Source organism: Lissotriton vulgaris, chromosome 7 (genome assembly GCF_964263255.1).
Source record: "Lissotriton vulgaris chromosome 7, aLisVul1.2, whole genome shotgun sequence".
In the NCBI taxonomy this organism is placed as follows: domain Eukaryota; kingdom Metazoa; phylum Chordata; class Amphibia; order Caudata; family Salamandridae; genus Lissotriton; species Lissotriton vulgaris.
Genome location: NC_141695.1, coordinates 803,666,448 through 803,686,374, shown reverse-complemented (window position 1 = coordinate 803,686,374; position 19,927 = coordinate 803,666,448). Strand labels below are relative to the sequence as shown.

The 19,927-nt window shown below is 48.9% G+C and overlaps 1 protein-coding gene across 5 annotated transcripts in view; it reads right to left on the bottom strand.

Annotated features, from left to right (window-relative positions):
- Window positions 1-19,927, bottom strand: part of RBFOX3 (RNA binding fox-1 homolog 3) — a 446,314-nt gene that overhangs the window by 27,634 nt on the left and 398,753 nt on the right. For all 5 annotated transcript variants that reach the window (XM_086931064.1, XM_086931063.1, XM_086931061.1 and 2 more), the window contains 3 exons: window positions 18,921-19,053; window positions 14,984-15,023; window positions 11,113-11,189 (listed from right to left, as the gene is read on the bottom strand). In XM_086931064.1, coding sequence (XP_086787190.1) covers window positions 11,113-11,189; window positions 14,984-15,023; window positions 18,921-19,053 — 250 coding nt within the window. The remainder of the gene's footprint in view (window positions 1-11,112; window positions 11,190-14,983; window positions 15,024-18,920; window positions 19,054-19,927) is intronic.

Sequence of the window (19,927 nt, the reverse complement as noted above, 5' to 3'; positions counted from 1 at the left end):
CTGTGGGGGGGAAGTTATTCATCTGTACAGTCGTTGGAGACGGCTCTCCCTGGAGACCTCTCCCCGTACCTCGGCCGACCCTCCCGGTCCGTCTAACATTGGTGGCAGCGGCGGGATTCGAATCACCGCATAACGTACAGAAAATAGCTCACCCCACAACGAACCATAATGACAACTAAAGAAAGCGGATCAACCGAGAAGTTCCAAATGGAAAAACTAGAGGAGTACAGCCACCGTGAACTAAAGCAGTTCTGCATCGAACTAGGTATCGCTACCACCGGACTAAGCACCAAGGACGATTTTAAACATGCCCTACAGTCTTGGGCAGAGACCGGGGATACCGAAGCCCCTGAGCAAAGCACCGCAGAAAAAACCACCACAGTCCCTGAAGGGCAAAGAACCGGTCTCCCGCAAGACGAGATCCAAGAAAGAGAAAAAGTCCGACTACACGAGCTAGAAATGGCCCGACTCAAGATGGAAATAGAACTCAAGTTGGCCGAACAAAAAATCAACTTAGAGCACCTACGTCTCCGAGAAGAAAGAGAAGAGAAACAGAGACAAAGGGAGCTCGAGGAAAAGAGACTGGCGTACGAGCACGAACGGAACATAGCCGAGATCAACCTGCGCAAACAGAATAAAGAGTTAGGGGTGCCCGAGAGACCACACACCCCGGGGACCGCGGAGAAAAAAGTACACATCCCCAAGGATGTGGTCCGAGAATATTTCCGAGAGGACGACATCCAACAATGGTTTAAGGCCTATGAAATCGCTATGACTGCGCACCGGATCGATAGAACAGACTGGGGTGCCGGCCTATGGGGCAGATTCCTCAATGAAGGCCGCGATACCCTGTTACAGCTCCCAGACCACCAGATGACCTCCTACGACCATATGAAAGCGGCCCTCCTCACCCGCTATGGTCTCACGCCCGAGATGTACCGCCAGAGGTTCCGAGACTGCACACGTATCCCGGGTACAACTTGGGTGGACTATGTAACGTACTTTAGCAGAGCTTTCGAAGGCTGGATCAAAGGAAACAACGTCACGACATACGAGCAGCTGTTCAATCTGATGGTATGGGAGCATCTGTCCAACAATTGCTTCATCGAACTACGCCAACACCTCCTCGACAGCAAGTTGACCGATCCCCGGCAGCTCGCAGCCGAAGCTGACCGGTGGGAGATAACCAGAGTGGGCCGGAATGGGTCCTACGAGCAAAACAGGAACAACAATGGACACCACCGACCGAGAGGAGGGGGAGGGGGCCAAGGACGAGGAAGAGACAACACTCCGGCCGCCCCCGTTGCCAGCACCACCCCCCCGGCCAACCGGGGCAGCACCCCGGCGCGACCGGGGTACAGAGCCAATGTCACATGTCACCGATGCCAGCGAGTCGGCCACTATGCAAATGACCCAAGCTGCCCGCAGTATCAGAGTCCAAAACCCCGCCAAATGGCCGCCGCGGCACTAGGGGAAGAACAGATCCCCGAGGAACAAGAAACAGACCAGCAAGAGTATCAAGAGTGGGAGCCAGCCGCCATGACTCTCGCGTGCTTAGGGGGAAGAGACATGGTCCCGCGGGTCCCCCTACCCGCTAACACCCAGAAGTACAGCCAATGGGTAAGCATCAATGGACAACGGGCCGAAGCCCTTCGGGACACCGGGGCCAGTGTGACAGCCGTCCGCTGTCACCTGGTGACCCCAGAACAATATCTACCAAACATCCTCTGCCCTGTGCGATCAGCCGACAACTCGGAAAGTCTGTGTCGGATGGCCTGCGTCCCCTTTGAGTGGGGAGGGGTCTCCGGCATGCTGAAAGTGACGGTCCGAGACGACTCCCCCGTGGACTGCCTACTCGGAAATGACCTGGAGAGCTCCCCGTGGGCAGCCGTGGAGCGAAAAGAACACTTGGGGATGTTAGGCGTCCCGGACTGGGCGTGCGTCACCACCCGGTCCATGGCCGCCCGGGCCAACCCTCACCCAGAAGAACCAGAATGGCCGGCGCCGCCGCCTCCGGTCGCCCCAGCCGAGACCACCGACCATGACACCCCCCTCGAACCTTCCGACATCGCTAACCTTGACCAGTGGGCCCAAGAGGGGGGACCCACGCAAGAACAATTCCGCCGGGAGCAGAAGACCTGTCCCTCCCTAGAGGGACTCCGTCAACAAGCGCTCGCCCAAGGCGCAGGGGACACTTCCGGAACTCATTGGGTCTACTGGGACAATGATCTACTGTACAGCGAGCAAAGAATCGCCGAGCTGGGGGCCAACAGAGTACTAGCGGTACCCCTCCGTTTCAGAGACTTCCTGTTAAACTTGGCCCACGATGTCCCCCTGGCAGGGCACCTCGGACAAGATAAAACTTACAGCCGCCTAGTGACCCACTTCTTCTGGCCCAAAATGAGAACCGATGTACACCAGCATTGCCGATCTTGCCCCACGTGCCAAGCCAGTGGGAAGAGCGGCCGCAAACTAAAGGCCCCCTTGCAACCCTTTCCAGTAGTCACGACCCCATTTGAGAGGGTCGGAATAGACATTGTGGGACCCCTAGACCCGCGTACAAAACAAGGCCATCGCTTTATTCTGGTGCTGGTGGATCACGCCACCCGCTACCCTGAGGCTATACCTCTCCGGACCGTGACAGCCCCGGTGGTCGGCCGGGCCCTGATGGGGATCTTCTCCCGTGTGGGGTTCCCCCGAGAAGTCGTCAGCGACAGAGGCACGAACTTTATTTCTAAATACATGAAATCACTCTGGCAACAGTGTGGGGTCACCTACCGATTCACGACCCCCTATCACCCCCAAGGGAACGGACTGGTTGAGCGGTTCAACCGCACACTAAAAGGGATGATCGGGGGATTGGAAGAGCCCCTTCGTCGCCAGTGGGATGTACTGCTGCCGTGCCTCCTCTTCGCCTACCGGGAGGTCCCACAAAAATCACTAGGCTTCAGCCCATTTGAACTGCTATACGGGCACCCAGTGCGGGGGCCGCTCAGCCTGATCAAAGAAGGCTGGGAGATGCCTCCGGCCAAGAACCCTCCAGACGTCTTCCGGTACCTCCTCACCCTCCGCAACCAGTCCCAGCGGTTCAGAGACCTAGCAAAAGCCAACCTAGAGGCCAGTCAAGAGGATATGAAAAAATGGTATGACCAGAACGCCTCATCCATTGAATTCGAGCCGGGACAACAAGTCTGGGTAATGTCCCCCACAGAACCTTGCGCTCTCCAAGACAAATGGACGGGGCCCTTCAAGGTAATCGAGCGAAAGGGTCCTGCCACCTATCTGATCGATATGGGGTCCTCCCGGAACCCCCTCCGGGTCCTCCACACCAACAGGCTGAAACCTCACTTTGCACGAACCGAACTCAGCCTACTGATGGCCACAGACAACGGGGCTGAAGACGACTCCGAGCCCCTCCCTGACCTCCTGCGGACCCAGGAGCGAGACGGCTCCGTAGATGGGGTCCGCCTCTCGGAGACCCTCACCAGAGAACAACGCCAAGAGTGCCAAGCCCTCCTGTCACAGTTCGCCAGCCTGTTCTCCCTCACACCAGGTGTCACGTCCTGGTGTGTGCACGATGTGGACACCGGAGATAGCCCTCCTATCCGCCACCGGGCCTACCGCGTACCTGATCGGGTACGGGCCTGCATCCAGGCGGAAGTAGCCAAGATGCTCACGCTCGGGGTCATCGAGCCCTCAGACAGTCCATGGGCCAGCCCGGTCGTGCTGGTCCCCAAAGCAGCCGCCCCCGGAACCACCCCAGAACTCCGGTTCTGTGTCGACTACCGGGGCCTGAATGAGGTCACCCGGACGGACGCACATCCCATCCCCCGGGCAGATGAACTGGTCGACCGAATGGGAGCTGCCCGCTACCTCAGCATCTTCGACCTGACAGCAGGTTATTGGCAGATCGGCCTCACACCCCGAGCACAGGAACGTTCTGCCTTCTCCACCCCCGATGGCCACTATCATTTTACGGTCATGCCTTTCGGCATGAAAAATGCACCAGCGACTTTCCAACGGCTCGTCAATAAGGTCCTGGCGGGGCTCGAAGGGTTCAGCGCCGCCTACCTAGACGACATCGCTGTGTACAGCCACCACTGGACCGAACACCTCCACCACCTCCGAGCAGTGCTGCAAGCCCTTCAACGAGCTGGCCTCACGATCAAGGCCAGCAAATGTCAAATTGGACAAGGGTCTGTGACCTACCTCGGGCACCAGGTGGGAAGCGGCCTAGTGGCCCCTCTACAGCTAAAAATTGCTGCCATCCAGGACTGGCAGCCCCCTATCACCCAAACCGAGGTACGAGCATTCCTGGGCCTCACAGGCTATTACCGAAGGTTTGTAAAAGACTATGGAACCATAGTGGGGCCTCTCACGGAACTCACGTCAAAGAATCAACCAAAGAAAGTGAACTGGACCCCAGAGTGTCAAACGGCATTCGAACAATTGAAGGCCGCCATGTGTTCCGCTCCTGTGCTCCAGGCCCCCGACTACAGCCGGGAGTTCCTCGTCCAGACAGACGCCTCCGACCAGGGCATTGGGGCGGTCCTGTCCCAAGTAAACACCGAAGGCCTTGATCAACCCGTGGCCTTCATCAGCCGGAGGCTCCTACCCCGGGAACAACGCTGGAGCACCATAGAGAGAGAAGCATTCGCAGTGGTATGGGCCCTCAAAAAGCTCCGGCCCTACCTTTTTGGCACCCACTTCCGGGTGCAGACCGACCACCGACCCCTGCAGTGGCTGATGCATATGCGGGGGGAAAACCCAAAATTGCTGCGCTGGTCCATCTCCTTGCAAGGTATGGACTTCACAGTCGAACACCGGCCAGGACCAGATCACGCCAACGCAGACGGCCTGTCCCGGTTTTTCCGCCTCGACGACGAGAGTCCCCAAGAAGATGGGTAACTCTCCCCGCCTTCAGCTGGGGGGGACGCATGTTGGACAGGCCACATGAAGGGCCACTCTCCCCCAGCCCAACCAGGCCCGAGAGCCGCCACGACAGTACCACGCATCATCATTGTACATCTGCTGCCCTCTCAGGGCCCCTGCCTGCGAGGCAAGCTAACCTCGTGGGCCCGATCCCCTGCCGGCCCACGCGGTCAACCTGAACCGCCATCTTGGACACTTCACCACGAGGTCGCCTGGCCCCCGATCGACCCCGACCCTGGGCCTGGTTCGGCCTCAGACATCTCGGCACCACCATCCACCCAGGAGGTGAGCGGGCTACTTGGCGAGTCAATGGGAGAAAGAGGTGTCGATGGCTCCCCCCGCCAAGTGCCGCTCGCCCATCGCGCCCCCGGGCGCTGGCTCCACCCCCCTGCTGGGTGTCTGGAACCCCGCATCCCGGACCCCCGACCTCCAAGTGCGAGGGTCCGGACATCAAAGCACGCCAGCCCTATAACTGGGGCAGCTCCAGAGCAGGAAGGCAGTTGTATCTTGGAGTCGAGAGACGTAAAGAGGAACTCATCCTGAACGGACTACTGGCGCTGCCGTAGCTCTGTCCTGTGTACCATCATCCTGCCTGTTGGCGCTGCCACAGCCGTCGTAACCTTCATCCTTCGTCGTCGTCCGGATCTGCTGGCGTGGCCGCGGACCGTTGTAACCGTCATCTTCATCGGGACCTGCAGGCTCCGCCGCGGACCGTCATCTTTCATCCGACCATCTCGGGACCTGCTTGGCTCCTCCACGGCCCGAACCTCGAGAACGCCGAGCTCAAGGATTGGGAGCTATTTTTTGGACTCACCGGTAACTAAAGACTGTCCCGCTACCCTTTCCCTCAAACCAAAGACTAAGCTAGAGGGGACCCCTGAGTCCAGACCTCCTTGTACCATATCATCGTAACCTAAGAATTGCATATAAAGTCTCGTTAACCTTCAGTCTTGTGTGGTGTCCGTCTGTGGGGGGGAAGTTATTCATCTGTACAGTCGTTGGAGACGGCTCTCCCTGGAGACCTCTCCCCGTACCTCGGCCGACCCTCCCGGTCCGTCTAACAAGCAGCATCATAGGGCATTAACAAAAGGCACTGAGAGAGGCAACAGGTCTTGAAGGCGAGACCTATTAGCGTTGCCAATGCTTGTTGTTAATTGTCTGTAGCGTGTCGGGCAAGGGATCTTCTTGAATCCTCCAACTGGTACCCTAATAATTCTTGCACATAACCGGTCATCTTTAGCATGAATTTCTTGCCTTAACTGCTTCGAGGCTGGGAAACCTCTTGCATGTCACCTGGACTAGCCTGTGTGTATGCTATGCCTGCTGCAGAGCCAGTGATCCAGGCACTGGTACCAGGCGTCAGCCCAATAGAGGACTAAAACAGCGAGGAGCTGTGGCTGTTGAGCAGCTTTAGCACCCTGAGGAGGTGGCTGGTAAGTATCAGACGGCCTTGAATCAGAGTATCCGCGGTAGTCGCAAGAGTGGGAACAGAAAGAAGTGACATTGAGAGGAATGAGTAACTGTGTGAGAAGTGCAAGTGTGCGAGAGTAAGTGCATGAGAAGGTTATGTACAGACGTTTGAGTACTAATGTGAGCACATGTAGAGTAACTGCTGTGGTGTGTTTGGCCAAAGGGTGGAGTTGGTAGTGATGGGTAGGTATCCGTCAGTTGCATACTAGGGACTTCGACAGTGAAATTTAGATATATGGTCCTTTTCACTGGCCCTAGTAAGCCGGATAGGAACTAAGCCGTTCATTCTGAAAGCCGGGAATATTGGGTGGTGGGTTCAGAAGGAAGGACTGGCAGGGGCAGTTGGTAATGGGTGGAGGGGGCGTATAAAGGAAGCTGCCAGGGTAGGTTGGAAGGCTAGCCCACTGCCGCCACTTGCTGGGCAGTCGGTTTCGCAGGCATTCTCTCTATTGAAGACAATCAAAAGAAAACAGCTCTGCCTGAATATTACTTTATAAAGTGCTATTCGTCACTGATATAAGAGAACAATCCTAACAAGGTACCCTTCCCATTTATAATGCAAAAAACTTGTGGGTTAAGGATATCATATTTATTCATATTGTTCAGTCAACATAGTAGAAAAAACATAAAAGACAATGAATGTCAACAAACTCTACAAGCATCCTCGGTCACACACAGACAATCTTTCAGACATGCATACAAACACTGACTCAGACATATTCATACCTTCCAGGGATAGCAATGCATTAGATAGTGCTAAACATAGTCACATAATACAAATGTGGTTCCAATCAATAAGAAAATCAATCAATTTTGAATAGTATCGGAAATCCAAGATCAGTTGATCATATTTTCAATAATTGATGCAGTCCATAATCCGTTTTCTTCTCCAGGGAAAAGATGCAAATAAGGAGGCACAGTGGCACCAGCGCCAACCCGCGTTTCGGTGTCAGATCCACCTATGGGTCACCTTCTTCAGGGCAAAACGTTTGTGTGCAAGCAAATAGTATGAGATGCGCCAGGGTCAGATAGCCAGGAGACTAGCCCTGGACCATCGAGGGCAAACATGAAGAAGGGATGGAAGTCTGGCGGTCACAACTGTCACGACCGTCGTTCCTCCACCCCCGTCAAATGTCAACCCGTCACTATTTCGCATGGTGAATGATAACATAACAGCCCACAAGACGCTAGATCCAAACGCCTACCACATAGCTCTAGGCACTGGTTGTTGGAGTTACTCTGACGTGCCAGCCTGCTGGTGTCCAGCGAGAAATCTGGGGAGACTGCATAGCTGATGGCAGCGGATTGTAGTTGTCAGTGCAGAAATTTTTTTATGTATTCAAGCAGGTGGTTCTGGTGCCTCCCCTTCAGTGAGCGGATATTCCTCACCACCTGAGTCAAAGGATGGATGGTACCTATAAATGAGGAACGCATTCCTGCAATTCAGCAACTCCCTAACCAGAGGCCTAGGCCTGCTGATGTCTGGCTGGAGTATACATCTTCTGTGCTCAACCAGTGCCCCATCCTGCCTGGGGAAAGAGCACCCAACATGTTGACATCTCTGAGTGGTTGACTATCTGAAGCTGCCTGCTGACTAAGAGCTGCATGCTGGCCCAGGGCCTGTGAACTAAATAGAAACAGCACCCCTGCAGTCCGGATGGACTAGGCCACCAAACCCTGAATCAGGCCCTCTGTGTCAACTGATATTAAATGTCCAGAGACTCTGCAGCAAGCGGTTTAATGAACCCGACGACCTGTGCTACTCAGTATTGATCCTTGATAATACTGTGGAGAAGTGTGGCTCAGGGGTTAGAGGCGGCAGACCCGGAAGCTGAGAACGGCCCTGGACCAGGGTTCAATTCCCCGCCTCGACGGGGCTTGGGCTCAATAATTCCTTGGACTCGATAATTCTCGCTCCGGTGCCTACTCGACTCACGGGTTCACACTCTGCGACTCTGGGCAATAGCTTGCTTAATCTCCACAACGGCCCCTCGCGGCGGGATGCCTGGCTTTCACCTTGTGGATACCCTGCCGGGGTTATCTCACAGGGGAATACCAGGACGGGTTCCCTAAGCAAGCGCTTAGATGCCTGCGATGTGGGTGGTTTGCGCTATATAAATACTTGTACATTTACATTTTACTGACTATAAACAGGCAAAGTGGAGGGCTCCACCGAGATCTCATACTGGGAGACTGTTGAGGCTTTGCAGTGCCTGCCTCCCTGCCCCATAGGCTAGCATCAGCCAGTGCATCACACCTGTCATCTTAACCATACTCTGTTATGTTAGATATGTGTGAAGGTATATCTGGGGAACTGTATGGGGTAGAGATGCCTATTATTCCACCAGAGTCCATCAATTACATTCTATTAATCTACGTTTATCTCACCACAAACATATATATTAGGTTTGAAAGCAATACCTCATACTGAACCTTGCCCTTTATTGATTATGATCATTTTTGTTGTATGGTCGGTCGTTGGGACCAAACTTCCCACCACCTTCTGATATTTATCCCAGGACGACTCAACGACAGCTCCGATGGGAAAAAAAGTGCTTATTAAAAATACAATTAAAAAAAAGTGACAGGGCTTTGGTAAAAACAACTGAAAAAGTGCCACAGCTCTGGTTAGGAGGCTACAGTAGCTTGCACCACACATTGTCCCTGCGATGTTGCCAATGATCCTACAAGTGTGACAATCCAGAGTATTTGAGGTCCCCAAAGCTATAAGAATGGCTTAGACGGCAGGTGATAGTATTTTTTAAGTATATTGAATTCATAATGAACTATTGCTGTGGTCATCTCTAAATTAGCCAGATAGCGCCACCTTGTGGCAGACTGTCACAAGCGCCGGTGTTGACAATTAAGAAACCAAGCACCCGAAACCACTGGCTCAAATTAAGCACCGGGGAAAACTAAAGGAGACTATGTAGTCCTGCCTTTTTCTTGCAGATCAAGACATGCACCGCATGTTGTGAGACATTATACTGCCAAGATTGATGACTCCGCAAAATAGGCGCAGCCTTAACAAAGGTAAGGAGAGAAACTCTTCTGATGTAAAGAAATAATATTGAAACACAGCTTGAACAGACCTCTCAAATGTGATGCAAAAATTGCAAGGCCATGTAAAGTAAAATTGTGAACTAAAAATCATTAAAATGCCCTGAGAAGACATATTGCGCAACACATGATAAATGCAGTGTAAGGCGCTTTTGTGAAAGTTTTGCCAGACCAGCATATATTTTTTTGAAATAGTCTCCCAGGACAGGTGTATTTGCACCGCCATTCGTGAGGTATTATGCCACCTAGATTAATGAAGCAGCCTGAGAGAAGAAGGAAAAAAGATGCTCTGACTGCACATCACTGGTTCAAAAAGACTTCAAGATATATAATTATTGCAAGGCCGCAACAAAATAAAAAGTAGAATGCGAAAATGTGTTGTGATCTGCATCTACCAGAATGCGCTCGGTCCGCATAGTTGACCAACACTTGATAAATAGTGTGTGATAAGTGCTTCGACTTACATATATACATTAAGTATTGCGACTAAAGCTAGAGCCACATTGCCTGTCATCAAGAAACTGACATGTTTCCTTCAGCCCAATGACTTCTTTCATGTTATACAGGCCATGGTTTTAGCCAAAATTTACTACAGAAATTCTAGTTATGCTGGCCCCCGCTTGTAATAACTAACGCCCATCAGGGCTGTTATTCATTCAGCGGCAAAATGTATACCTGGCACAAGACAATATGACCACATTTCCCAGGTTTTTCCATTGACTCCTCTTAAAGGCAGAATAAAGTTTAAATTAGTTTGCATTACTTACAAAATAATGCCTTCTATAACCTGGATATATCATGAAGCTGTCCGGTGCCAACAAGAACCCGAGGAGCCTTTATAACTGTAGTCTGGAAAGCAAACAGGGAAGCGAGCAAAGCCTTTTTTAGGGGCAATTCCTTCTCTATGGTGTGCTTTCCCGGCCAGTATTAGTCTTGTTGAGATTCCAATGATCTTCAGGGAAAAAAACGAAAAGCCACTAGTTCACGCTATCTAAATTATCGCACCCACAACAGTGATGATCTAGTCAATTTTCCTGTTCTCCTTTCCCCATCCACCTCTGTTTTGTTCATCTTCCCACCTTTTCACTCCCTGTATCCTACTCAAGACGGACTCACTTCTTTCCCTTGCACGCTCCGCAGCTATCTCTTTCGAGCCTCTGTACCTTGCCCCTATTCTCCTCTTTTCCTTCAAAAGAGCTATTGATTTACTAAATGTTTTTACCTCTACCAAGAAACCAAGGTAAGTGGAATTATATTTTTATTTATTGCCCTGCTTCTATGCAAGTGATGCCTGGCTTTATTGCGTATTGCTTTTTGGACAGTACGCTGCTTTCTTCTGGTGAATATGCTTTGTAAAAATATAAGGAATAAAATAGATAAACACCTGCCACCGTTTGCACTCCTGACACTTTTGACAGGGACATTTCCTGCCACACTCCATTTCTTCTTGCACACATTCTCTGACACGTCTTGCATACGTTTCCTGCACATCTTGTGCACAGCCTTTCCTACATCTCTAGCACAATCCACGCTGCATCCTATGCATATTCCCTTTGGCATCTCTGGCACAATCCATGTTCTAGGCCTTGCCCATTATCTACTCTTGCACACATTCCCTGCCAAGCCAACACTCTATGGCCGCCATCTTACCTGTCGCTGTATGCTGCCGCTGCTGCCGCCGCTGCTGCTGCTACCGGCTGAGCGTACCTGTACGCTGCATACCCGCCCTGAAACAAGAGAATCTGTTTATATATCATGACAAAGCTGCAAGGTATCATTGATCGTTCTGCTTCGCACCCTCCATCCACATCACATGTTCACCTATTCTTATGTGTCCACTTTGTTCCATCTTTCGAGCCCGCTACCAGCTGACTGCTGCCTAAATCTATAGCAGGGAACTGACAGGACTACTGCGTAGGACCCTGCTACAGGTCCAAGGCTTCTCCAGAAAAAACACTCAGGGCCAGATTACACCCTAACCACCAGGCATAAAGTTAGTCAGAGGATTTCCATAGAAATTAGTATGAAGCTTATTATAATTCGATACAACACCCTGTGTGGGTCCTGGAATCCAAGTTGAAAAAAATATGAGCCCCATGTATATCCTAGGATCGTTGTGTAAATACCAATGACCCCGTGTATATCCTAGGATTGTTGTGTAAATACCAATGACCCCTGTGTATATCCTAGAATTGTTGTGTAAATAGCAGTGACCCCCGTGTATATCCTAGGATCATTGTGTAGATACCAATGACCCCGTGTATATCCTAGGATCGTTGTGTAAATACCATTGACCCCGTGTTTATCCTAGGATCATTGTGTTAATGCCATTGACCCTAGTGTATATCCTTGGATCGTTGTGTAAATACCAATGACCCCCGTGTATATCCTAGGATCGTTGTGTAAATACCAATGACCCCGTGTATATCCTAGGATCGTTGTGTAAATACCAATGACCCCCGTGTATATCCTTGGATCGTTGTGTAAATACCAATGACCCCGTGTATATCCTAGGATCGTTGTGTAAATACCAATGCCCCCGTGTATATCCTAGGATCGTTGTATAAATACCAATGACCCCGTGTATATCCTAGGATCATTGTGTAAATACCAGTGAACCCCGGGTATATCCTAGGATTGTTGTGTAAATACCATTGACCCCGGTGTATATCCTAGGATCGTTGTGTAAATACCAATGACCCCCGTGTATATCCTAGGATCGTTGTGTAAATACCATTGACTCCTGAGAATATCCTTGAATTATTGTGTAAATACAAATGCCCCCCGTGTATATCCTAGGATCGTTGTATAAATACTAATGACCCCGTGTATATCCTAGGATCATTGTGTAAATACCAATGACCCCGTGTATATCCTAGGATCATTGTGTAAATACCAATGACCCCTGTGTATATCCTAGGATCATTGTGTAAATACCAATGACCCCTGTGTATATCCTAGGATCATTGTGTAAATACCAATGACCCCTGTGTATATCCTAGGATCGTTGTGTAAATACCAGTGAACCCCGTGTATATCCTAGGATCATTGTGTAAATACCAATGACCCGGTGTATATCCTAGGATCATTGTGTAAATACCAATGAACCCGTGTATATCCTTGGATCATTGTGTAAATACCAATGACACCTGTGTATATACTAGGATCATTGTGTAAATACCAATGACCCCTGTGTATATCCTAGGATTGTTGTGTAAATACCATTGACCCCCATGTATATCCTAGGATCATTGTGTAAATACCAATGACCCAGTGTATATCCTAGGATCGTTGTGTAAATACCAATGACCCCGTATATATCCTAGGATCATTGTGTAAATACCAATGACCCCTGTGTATATCCTAGGATCATTGTGTAAATACCAATGCCCCCGTGTATATCCTAGGATCATTGTGTAAATACCAATGACCCCTGTGTATATCCTAGGATCGTTGTGTAAATACCAGTGACCCCGTGTATATCCTAGGATCGTTGTGTAAATACCAATGATCCTGTGTATGTACTAGGATCGTTGTGTAAATACCAATGACCCCCATGTATATCCTAGGATCGTTGTGTAAATACCAATGACCCGGTGTATATCCTAGGATTGTTGTGTAAATACCAATGACCCCGTATATATCCTAGGATCGTTGTGTAAATACCAATGACCCCGTGTATATCCTAGGATCGTTGTGTAAATACCAATGACCCCTGTGTATATCCTAGGATCATTGTGTAAATACCAATGACCCCGTGTATATCCTAGGATCATTGTGTAAATACCAATGACCCCGTGTATATCCTAGGATCATTGTGTAAATACCAATGACCCCTGTGTATATCCTAGGATCGTTGTGTAAATACCAGTGACCCCGTGTATATCCTAGGATCATTGTGTAAATACCAATGACCCCTGTGTATATCCTAGGATCGTTGTGTAAATACCAGTGACCCCGTGTGTATCCTAGAATCATTGTGTAAATACCAATGACCCCTGTGTATATCCTAGGATCGTTGTGTAAATACCAATGACCCCGTGTATATCCTAGGATCTTTGTGTAAATACCAATGACCCCGTGTATATCCTAGGATCGTTGTGTAAATACCAATGACCCCGTATATATCCTAGGATCGTTGTGTAAATACCAATGACCCCGTATATATCCTAGGATCGTTGTGTAAATACCAATGACCCCCATGTATATCCTAGGATTGTTGTGTTAATACCAATGACCCAGCGCATATCCTAAGATCATAGTGTAAATACAAATGAACCCAATTATGAAAGCGAACACGATAATACACGGGGAATAAACTCTTGAATGCCAGTGAAAGTATAAATGACTTCAAATGTGAATCCTAAGATCCTTGAGTAAATATAAATAATTGAAAGCAAGAACCCTAGCGCATCAATGCTCAAGACACAGAGCATAAATCCTAGAATCCCACAGCAAATACAAATTTCCTCCAGTGTGAATCCCCGGGTCATTGTGCAAATACAAATTTTCCCCAGTGTGAATCCCAGGGTCATTGTGCAAATATAAATTACCTCAGTGTGAATCCCCGGGTCATTGTGCAAATACAAATTTTCCCCAGTGTGAATCCCCGGGTCACTGTGCAAATATAAATTACCTCAGTGTGAATCCCAGGGTCATTGTGCAAATATAAATTGCCTCAGTGTGAATCCCAGGGTCATTGTGCAAATATAAATTATCCCAGTGTGAATCCCAGGGTCATTAAGTAAACATAAATTACCTCCGTGTGAATTACAGTGTCATTGTGTAAATATAAATGATTGCCAGCAAGAATCCTAACACATCAATCTACAGAACATAGAGCGTGAATCCTAGATCCTAGTTTAATAACAAATTGCACTTAGTGTGAATACTACAGGCATTGTGTAAATATAAATGCTTCCAACAATGAATTCTGCCTCAAATATACAGGACACAGCACGACTCCTAGAAGCCTGGAATTCCACTGTAAATTTAAATGGCCCCAGTTAGTATCTTAGCATCTGAATAGAACTCCAAAGCACCGCCAGTTGGAGCCCCTCAGAAGGATCCAGAGTTGGATCCAGGATAGTTCACTACAGACCCCAGCAATCAGGGCCAAGGGCACCTCTGGCAGAGATATCAGTCACACGTCGTGCAAGTGACTGGCCCGTGCCTCTGTTCTAGCCCTGGGGACTTTTCACAGACAGTGGCCTGCTGGGAAATCTCCTGAATAAACCTGTCCTCGTCAAGCCGAGCCTGAACAAGGCACCTTACTAGAACAAACTCACCACTGCAGTTGCAGCCACTTCTGGAAGGTTGAGCGGTTGTAAATGGGGTAAGATCCATAAATGAATACTCCTCAAGGTCTCCGCTAGTTGCGTGCGACAGGAATAGGCATTGCTAGGTTTTGCAGCTTTGTACCCTAAACTGCAGTTCCTCTCCCGCCAGAAATGCCCATTAGTGGCATTTGTGATAACTTTTTTAAAACATAAAGAGACAATATTTGTTGAAGGGAACTTACATAAATTTCTGCTCCATAAAAACCGTCCTGATAAACAACGCTAAGGAAAAGAGAGAAGGATACATTTTAGTAGATACCCGAAGACACCTCTGCATCTGAAGACACTCTTCTAACCAAAGACCTCCTTTATCTGCGGCATACACTGCAAAAATGAAATAGACCCCCCCATCCTGAGATAACCCCTCTATTCCGGTTCATCCATTCTATCACGATCCACGTCCTCCAGCTTTTATCACCCGGTGTATCATGAAATACACCACCCACCATCTCAATCCACTGCTTCCAGCAAAATCAACCATGTCACCTGTGTCAGATACCGCTCCTCTTTCCTGTGCTCTTTGAATTGTCTTAGTGCATGGCCATTTTACTAAGTGCAAACTAGACATTTTTCCTCTTGTGATCTCTGGTGTTAGTGAATTATGAGTTTTATAGCCTGAGTGACTATCAGGCGGCCAAGTAAGCAGATGGATTGCTCCACGTTCAACACCTCAGGACCACCTGTGTCACAAAGGGCCCATACATGTTTATGTGCATGGGGTACTACTGCGGTTGGGGAGAGCTGTAGAATTTCGGAGTCAGAATATTGCTATCTTCATAGTATGAGAATAGATTGTGATTACTCTTTTAGAGGAGTTAGTCAGTCTCCGTATTTTACATTGGCATAGGCCTAATTTATATCTTGAATACTGGACCAGGGCTGTTCTCCTTTTACCCAACATAACCATGGTTTCCCTTGATTTCCCAGTTCTAAATTATACGGTCTGTGTAATGATTCTTTTTAGTTCTCATGAAAGACCTATTTTCGCCTTACAAGTTACCCCACCCACTGCTTACCATTGGTTGGCTTTGTCTCATTTGCTTGCTTTTTATTTGTTTTCTTTTGTGCGCTTTCCTGTGTGTGTCTCTCTTCTGGAGCATGGTCTCGTTAGTTGTTTCTTTCTGCTAATTAATTTTCATGCTCTACTTTTTTTGGTTAAGCTTTACGAGAGTGAATGTGTTTTCCAGCTGCCCCCCCCTCTCTTTTCCCTTCAGTGTGCTGTTGTCCTTGCGAGTCTTATCGCCTATGTGTTTCTCCTCCCAGCTCCATGGTGCTTTCTCACGCCAAAGGTGAGTAAGTACTTTACCCACGCACATTCTGTGTTTCTGCCCCTATCCTCAACCTCAGTCTTGTTAACCCCATTGGTGTCTTCCATGTCATTTGTCCACACCCACGCCCTCTGTGTTGCATCTGCCCCATTCCTCTATGTTGCGTGTCCCCACCCACGCTGTCTATGCAGCTTCCCACCAACCACGCATTGTGTTGCTTCCACCCTCCTCCTCCATGTTGCTTCCACCTTCAACACTCTCATTGTTGCTTCTCCCTACCCAGTTATAAAAGAAAAAAATGCTTTCATGTTACTTTTCTTTTTAAATTAAACAATACAACTCGGATAGGTAAATAGAAAGAAAAAATGTGCCTGTGTCTTTTTGTCGGCACGTGCATGTATGGTGTGCATTCCTACAAAATGACATATGCTTTTTTCCCTCTTAAGCCACGCTGTGCAGCATCACTAAAAACCATTGGCAAAGCCACGAGGTCCCAAAGGTGAGACCAATTGGTTTTGCCAATTCTTGCTTATTATTATTATTTTATTTTTACTATTCTTGTTTCCACATTACTCTCAATGGTGATAGTCACAAGCATGGGTAGACAAACCTTCCAGAGGATCTATAGCGTGAAGAAATGAGAAGCACGAATCCATACAATGTTGACAAAAAATAACTTAAGGTCCATTCCGGAATACATGGTTATGAGACAATACTATTTAATAAATAAATACCACTAAAAATAGAAAGTATTAGAATTATAGATAAACATAAACATAAACTTAATTCTAGAATCAAATACATTACAATCACACCATTAAAATAGTCAGATGAACACATCTCAGTCATCAAACCAGAGAGAAGTGAGAGAAGAGAAAAAGGCAAGAATTGCCTTTAAAAGGCATCTAAGGACCTCACTGGGTGCAAACAGGAGTTTAGGCATGAATCGTGCTTCGAAGATGTGCAGGCATTACAGTGCTCAAGGGGTATTTTTGTCGCTTAAGTTTGACCAGCTCAAAACCTAGTAGAAATTGTGCATGAAAAAAGCACAACTTTCTGAATGTTCACACCTTGGAAAACCTGCAGCACTACGTTGTTAGTCCCTACAGAGAGGTGTGGAACTCAAAATCCTACTGCAATGATACAACTAGTAAAAGTTACAACCAGCAGTCTTGGTTTTTACTGGGTATACTATCGCCTTTTTGGATAACATGGAATATTGTAATGAGGACGTTCAAGACAGATTCTGCAGCCAGGGACCTCAGACTGGCCATTGAAGCTGGCATTAGGCCACCCTGCTGTAGACATCTGAACCCTCAATAAAAGTTACTTTGGGTCGCACTCGGGATCTGTAAGAGAGATCTTTCTCCTCCAGGCACGTGTGCTAGGCCGCATCCTAGGCCATAAGAGGTGCATCCGCCTCTGCCACCAACATAGGCAAGAATGCAGCCAAGGGATGGTTGAAGACCAACATGCCATGGTGCTTCCTGGGAGCAGCACCTCCTTGGGGTTTGCAACACTTCCTTCTGACTGGAGACTGCAGAGTGTTTAACACAGGATGCCTTGCACATTTTCTACATGTTGTGCTCCGTCATGGCTTGATGGAAGGTGAATACCCCCTGACTTCCCAAGTGTAGGCCAGCCATGGGCAGCCAGTGTAAATAATGTAGAACCGCTGAGATTAGAGTTGAGTAATGTGGATTAAGGAGTTTTCAGAAAGCCGCATTCTAATTTCTTCCCAGGCCTGAGGGTGTTAAGGAAGGGATTACGGACAATGGTGGGAGAGGGGTTATCACCAAAACCCAGCCTCTAATGGCTGGGATTCACCTAGAGCTCTGTATAGTTTTCCAGGTGAAATCGGTATTTAGGGGAAGGCTCTGTGCCTGGTAGGAGCACTGTCCAATCAGGAGGGCTGCTTACTTCTATTTGAACAGGAGTAGATGTACACTGACTGAAACACTTCGTTTTTTTCTGCTGGCCCTCGTTGTAAGAATAAACATTTAAGCATAAGTCTCAAGGCAAATGGTTGTCTAAAGATACTGTGATTGGTGATGTTTTGGGTAACACTTTCTTCAAGGCTTCTGCTTCTTCTAGATACATCCGGGGCACAATGTCCAGCACAAATTGCGACAGTGTCCCCAACAGCGACCACCATTTTAACTGCATCGATGCTGATGACGGAACCGCTCCGTCATCAGCCGCGGTGGCGCTGTGCTGATGACGGAGCGGTTCCGTCATGGCCCGCCCGATGCGCCTGCACGGCGCGGATTCCGCGCCTGCGCGGTGCGGATTCCGCGCCTGCGCTGGGCGTTCTATTGAGCGGGCGGGGCCATGACGCACCAGCGTGTGAGCGCTGCGCGGCCCCCCCCGCCCCCTTAGCACTGCGGCGGAATAGCCGTCGCAGCGAAGGGGTTAAGGATGTCTGCCCATCAAAGCCCCCTCACTTAGGGATGCAATTTAGTTCCTTGTCTCCAGGACACCATGTCCCCGTTCTGACTTTTCATTTGATAACAATGGCCACTGGAAATTGTAAGCCATGGGTCGCCGCCACTGAACCAATGAGAATGACACACCGAATTACAAGTTGTAACATTAGCTTTGATCTGGAAACCTCGCAGAGTCTCCCATTAACTCGTGTGAGACAAATGTTATTTTGTTACCTAAATAACTCCCACCCATGGGAGCATCGGCAAACATTTTGGGAAATATTAAACCCAGATACGTGCACACGGAATTGGAATAGAGCTGCATCCAGACAGGGAAGGCCAGAGGGAAGATGTGCATTGGTAAGATCAAGACTCCAGTCTCACTAAAGGAAGGAGGCATCCTCGGCAGTGTGCGTCATACTCACGTCCCATAGGTGGGGATGGGTGGGGGCGGAGGGGCTGCCCTGAACGTGTTGTACACAGCACGGCCACGTCCTCGTAGGTGTGCCCCCCTGTACGCGACTGTAGTCCCTGCTGCTGGGTAAGGAAAGCCCGTTACTAGAGAGGGAAAGAAAACAAGCAGAAACTCCCATTACTACAAAGAGGAGCAAGGAGAGAGTAGACATATGAGTAAACCTAGGCAATCATACGTCACAATGCCACAAGCACATGCCACAAGCGTATACTGCACAAAGAGACAGCCACATAGTCACAAACATAGACCCTTAAAACAAATCAGGACTAGTACCTGTCACACGTAGGCGCAGACATCTGACAGACACCTATAAGCCTACACGAGGTGACTCTCCCTTGAGTGAGCACACCATCGCACAAGGACCCACTCTACTCACGCTACTGTGGTGCGACCAGTCAGACACAAGCGCACCGCGCCTCGAAGCCTCTGCTTGACTTAACACAGGGTTCCAACACTCCAAGAAATGATTCTCGTGATGCAGAGTAGAGACTGTGCTTTGATGGGAACTAACCAAGACGCAGTATCTGGTTTCAGAAGGACCTGGGGCTTAAAACCCAAACTATTATCATCCAAAAATTGAACCCAGGTCAGGCTGCAGCCTTCACAGGTTCTATGCGTTGAAATATTTATATCCATGAAATAAAGCCCGGAAGCTTTAACATGGGTCATACGAGCACGTAAGAAGAACCCAGGAGCCAACTTCTTGGTTCTTTGTGAGGCTGAGTGGGTCTCACAAAGAACGTTTGATCTCTTACTTACGGAAGAACTTTGCTCTTGCATCTGCTTTCCATGAACTGGTTTTCCTGACCCAAACCAGGCAGAGGATAACTGCTTGTTGTGCACGCCTGTTCTAGTTCCTCACTTGCTCGTTGGTAACCAGGAAGTCTGCGCTGCTCATGCTTGGAGAAGAACTTTTCAGCGGCTGTGCACTTCTCCAAGGGTTTATCCACAGCCGGG